The 5,177-nt window shown below is 34.5% G+C and overlaps 1 protein-coding gene across 1 annotated transcript in view; it reads right to left on the bottom strand.

The window, feature by feature from the left end:
* The window catches only part of LOC115246254 (photoreceptor-specific nuclear receptor-like), a 25,551-nt gene that overhangs the window by 17,615 nt on the left and 2,759 nt on the right, over positions 1-5,177 (bottom strand). The window contains exon 2 of the mRNA XM_029824967.1: positions 1-127. Within this exon, the coding sequence (XP_029680827.1) occupies positions 1-127 (127 nt within the window). The remainder of the gene's footprint in view (positions 128-5,177) is intronic.

Raw genomic sequence — 5,177 nt, 5'->3', positions numbered from 1 at the left:
AGCGGCACCGTGCATTCCTGGACCGACCGGGAGGCGTAAGGATCGTGGCTGGATGTGGATCCCGTCGCTCCCAGAGGACTATAACGTTCAGGCAGGCCCGGTGAAATGACACTGCTCTCGCCGGAATCTGTAATGTGTGGATGAGCCCATTTCATAATTTTCGTTATGAAGTCTTTGAAAAGAAAAAGAGTAGATATAAATTATGATATTTTATCAAAGTTGTGTGATTAAAATAATATACATATTATTATAGATACAAAACTTTATATAATAAGATCTTTTGAAGTCTTACAATAAGTTACAGGAATGAAATTAACGAGCCAAGTGTCAGAAAGATGTCGAACTTAAAGAGTATGTTAAGTAAACATGCGTTTTATCGGTAAATGACCTGCTTTGATAACGAAAAAATTAAAAATAAACAGGGAGTCATAAGTTAATATATGCGATTTCGATACAGGTGTCAAAATTTTCTAGGTGAGTGAACTTCCGAAAGGAAAAAAAAAGATCACATCGAGATCATTTGCAACCAGTGAATTATTGTCGCATTCTTCCGGTTGACGTGTCAGCATGCGTTGTCAACATTCACGAATTATTTTCCTCGTAACGTTGTTCCAGACTTTGCACAATTGCGGCAACCGCAATTCAATGAATGTTTTGACGGAGCGTCTGGTTTCTTCGAGTTTTTTCAATAGATCGCGATCGTTGAAAGTGGGAAAATCATTATAATCTGACGCTTAATTCAAATTTCCTCATGCCAGACTAAAACATCGAACGAGATTTAGTATACTATTATTAAACGTATTTATAGAAATATATTTGCAAATGTAAAATGCAAATGTAAAATGAGAATATCGTTAATAATATTAGTTTGACCCTTGTGTAACTTAATTGAAAATATTGCTGGATTGTTAAATTACTACCTCGCGCTTATCTGCGATTATTAATTATAATTTTAATTATAACGAGCTTGAATTTAGCTGAATTACACTTATGATATATTTACATATTTCTATTAATTTAATTCTACATTTCCATGAGAGAAAGAGGCATGACAATTTTAACATCACAAACTTCTACAAAATTCTACAAGTGTGTAAATTGATTTATTTATTATATCATATAATTATTTTATTTTAAACGAAAAACAAAATAAATTTTCGCGAAATGGAGAATCACGATCAAGAAGGAAACATAAAATCGAATGCTTCACAACTGAAATGTAATATCTAACTATGGTAATCCATTATTTTTTTTCGGCCGCAGAATGGCTTTTTTGACAATCAAGCAGTACGATGAAAGGCCCGAGATTTATGATCGAAATATCATTTTTCCGCGATCAGTCCAGCAGCGTTTTCGTCCGATCAGTTGGCCGTTATTTTCGGCTTAATCCCAGAAATCTCTTTTGCGCGTTCGAACATTCGACCCCAAGCAGGACAGATCGAAGGACCCCCGCCATCCTTGATTGATTTCGGAATAGAAATGGTCGAACAACACGATCGCATATAAAATAATTCTGTACGCTCACTTAACGCCCGGTCGTTATGGACCGCCATGAAAATCACGCGATCTACTTTGTTGTCATTCCTATTCAATTGCCGATTGATATCATTACGAATTGGCAATCAAAATCCTCTCATAACCCTCGACGGAGGCGATTCTAAAGGATTCTCTTACCCTTTGCGTCATAATAACAAGTCACCCTCGTGTTATGTGATAGTGATCGGATTTAATAACAATACCTATCTCGAGATCTTTTTTTGAATGAAATATTTTCGAGATTTATTTTAATATGTAATATCTGTTGGCGTAGTATATATAGCTATGTATAATTATATTGTATCATATTATTTTGACGAAGTACACATAATTTAACTTTAATCGAAATTAGTTTTATCAAAGAAATGTTAATATAAAAAATCCTTTTATTCAATATTGGGTGACAAATTTATTGCATAAATAATTTTTTGGTAAATAAAATTAAATAAACTATAAGAAATATATTTTTATCTATTGACTATGAAAGCGTGATTTGTGATGGTTTATAACGATTATATTTATACAACCATGCGCAGCGGAATTGTTTCGCGCGGAATCGTCTCTATCTTGACATTGTTCTGTTTTATGGTAATTCTCGAGCGGATCCTATCTGACCCCGCGGCATTAACGAGGCTAGAACGAGTTTTCGATCGAATTCGGGGACGGCCGACAAATACGATTCGAGCGAGATCTCGTGCCTCACTGAGAATACCGGCGTGACTAATAAAGTCGAGCCAAGCAGAGAAGCAATTTTGACGAAGTACACATAATTTAACTTTAATCGAAATTAGTTTTATCAAAGAAATGTTAATATAAAAAATCCTTTTATTCAATATTGGGTGACAAATTTATTGCATAAATAATTTTTTGGTAAATAAAATTAAATAAACTATAAGAAATATATTTTTATCTATTGACTATGAAAGCGTGATTTGTGATGGTTTATAGCGATTATATTTATACAACCATGCGCAGCGGAATTGTTTCGCGCGGAATCGTCTCTATCTTGACATTGTTCTGTTTTATGGTAATTCTCGAGCGGATCCTATCTGACCCCGCGGCATTAACGAGGCTAGAACGAGTTTTCGATCGAATTCGGGGACGGCCGACAAATACGATTCGAGCGAGATCTCGTGCCTCACTGAGAATACCGGCGTGACTAATAAAGTCGAGCCAAGCAGAGAAGCGAAATCGCATTTTGTCGATAACGCAGATGTTCATTGCCATAGCGCACGCGACTTTTTTGTGAAACGCGAAACCTGTTCATTTTTTGACAATGTTCTACATTTTTAGTATTCGAAAAATTCACCTTCTATCTCAACTTTTAATATCTTAATTTTCTCATTGTCAGATGCAATTGCAATTTTTGTGAAAAATAAAATTTAATTGGTATAAATATGCTCGCGTATACACGGATAAAATTAGAACAAGACATAATTACATAAAAAATAAAATTTTATTACGGTATTAAATCTGAAAATACACGCTAAATAATAATATTTAAGATGAGAATTTTATAATTAAATGTTAATTGAATTTAATATTTATATTCGATTATATAAAAAGATCTAAGAAAGGACAGAAACGCAACAGATTTTGAAAATTCTGACTGAAACACGATTTTTTTTGCAGCAGGTTGACGACCCATTATGCGACGCGCGTTACTGCGGTATCGTCGCGATTTCCTTTATTCATTCGGTATAAATATTTATATTAAAGCGTTCTTACTTCCTGAGCTTTTTCCAAACTCATTTTCCGATGTAAATACTGTTTGTCTCCGCGACCCAGCCAGTAAGCCTTCAGGGACGGGAAAAAGAAACAGGAGAATCTCTTATGGGGTGCCAGAAGCTATCGAGTAGTAACTTCGTCATCAGAAAAAGAAGATACCCTACTATTGCCAAAATTCCTTTTCGCATTTTTCCTTCTGAGTTCTTTTACTATTTCTGAATACGTTTGTTACTTGGACAAAACGATTTTTGAATCGCATCTCCCGATCGTTATCAAATCACGTCGAGGACACACAGAAGGCGGTGTCAATCTTATTAATTCAACTCACGTGACTTTGTATAAGCATACCGGCTTTTCAATCTCGTTAACATACACCCCATAATCCTGTCGATTACTAGTGAAGTATATCTTGCCACGCTGATTCAATCTTCGAAACGATGAAGGATTTGTTTCACGATAACGTCGAGATCGGCTTACGACTATCTTTTCTTCCTAGTTATTTTGTTAATAATTAATATTGCTCTGATCTACTTGATAGTAAAATTTCGCATTGCTTTTCTTAATCAAGGTGTAATAATAATAAATCCATCGTATCCCATTTTTATATCAGTTTCATGCTTATATGTTAAAGACGATGTTTAAGAACGCGCATGCACGCTCACGCATTCGCAAATTACGGCATTAGGATAATCAAATCTTGTCGCGGTACAATCTGTCGTCCGCGCGGGGTTAAACGAGAGGAGAAAAATGACGGTCCAATACAGAATACACACCCGCTATAAGCCACCCGCACCGAGAGTAACGCGCGCAAAAGCAGGGGCGTCAAATTTCATTAGCATATCAATGCTGGCGGATGGCAAGGCGCCACCTGCGCCCTCGCATTATGGGATCATCGGGAAAAGTGAGGGGAATCGTTGCGAGTGGGGCCAGGGGTTGCGCTAGTTGAAAAGATAAAAAAAAAGAAGACATTTTTTTTCTTTTTTCCTCTTCGCTAATTTCGGCTAATCGTTAGCGCATCGGATGCGACGATGGAGAGATAGGGAGAGCGTTTCTTGTTTTTTTTTTTTTTTTTGCATTTCGATCCAAAGGAAAACGTTCCAAATTAAATACAATAAAATATGAGAGTTATTGAACGCAATTTTGAAGATTTATTATGAAAAATTTCTTTGCTACAAAAATAATACAAATTAAATAAATAGTTAACATTTTTTAAATTTATATTTATTTTGTAAAAACTAGGAAGAAAAAACAGATCTCATTATTATCAAGGCTTATTGAAATAATGTTACTGGGGTACAACAACGTTTAACGTTGACGAGAAAATAAAATTAAACAGCTGTTTCTCTCAGATATTTGTTTTAAGTAGGTGCAGATTGATGCCACAGCCGAGTGAGATGCAATGCTCTAATCGTACGAGAGAAGAAAACAGGAGAAACTCGATATACTTCCCGTTTATTTAAGTTCAAACTGTACGGCCAAAGTTTTAAGTCACAACATGGAAATTGATAAACAAAAATTTACCGATGACTGTGAAAGCATGTGTCGTCGAGCAAAATTAGGCGTATCCGTTGGTGCATACAAAATAAACAAGACTGGATAAACATTCACGATTCTACATTATCGACGAGAATGACAACTATATTTGTAATTTTTAAAAATTTTTGAACAATGAAATCAAGATTATTGTCAAATATATCATTCAATTATATATTTCACGCAATTATAAATATTTCACACGAAATGTCACCGAGTTACTCGATTAAAATTTAGAGATATTTTTTTTAATCAATTTCAATTTAACAAACTTTTAGTTATAAGCAATTTATAATAAAATTCTTCTCGCAAATTAATTATTAATTATTTATTATTATTTATACAAATTAATTCGCTTATTTAAATTAATAACGAGACAT

This window comes from Formica exsecta, unplaced genomic scaffold, assembly GCF_003651465.1.
Source record: "Formica exsecta isolate Colony F162 unplaced genomic scaffold, ASM365146v1 scaffold1417, whole genome shotgun sequence".
Classification (NCBI taxonomy): domain Eukaryota; kingdom Metazoa; phylum Arthropoda; class Insecta; order Hymenoptera; family Formicidae; genus Formica; species Formica exsecta.
Note: the sequence above shows the minus strand (reverse complement) of the source record. Positions and strands in the feature narration are given on the sequence as shown.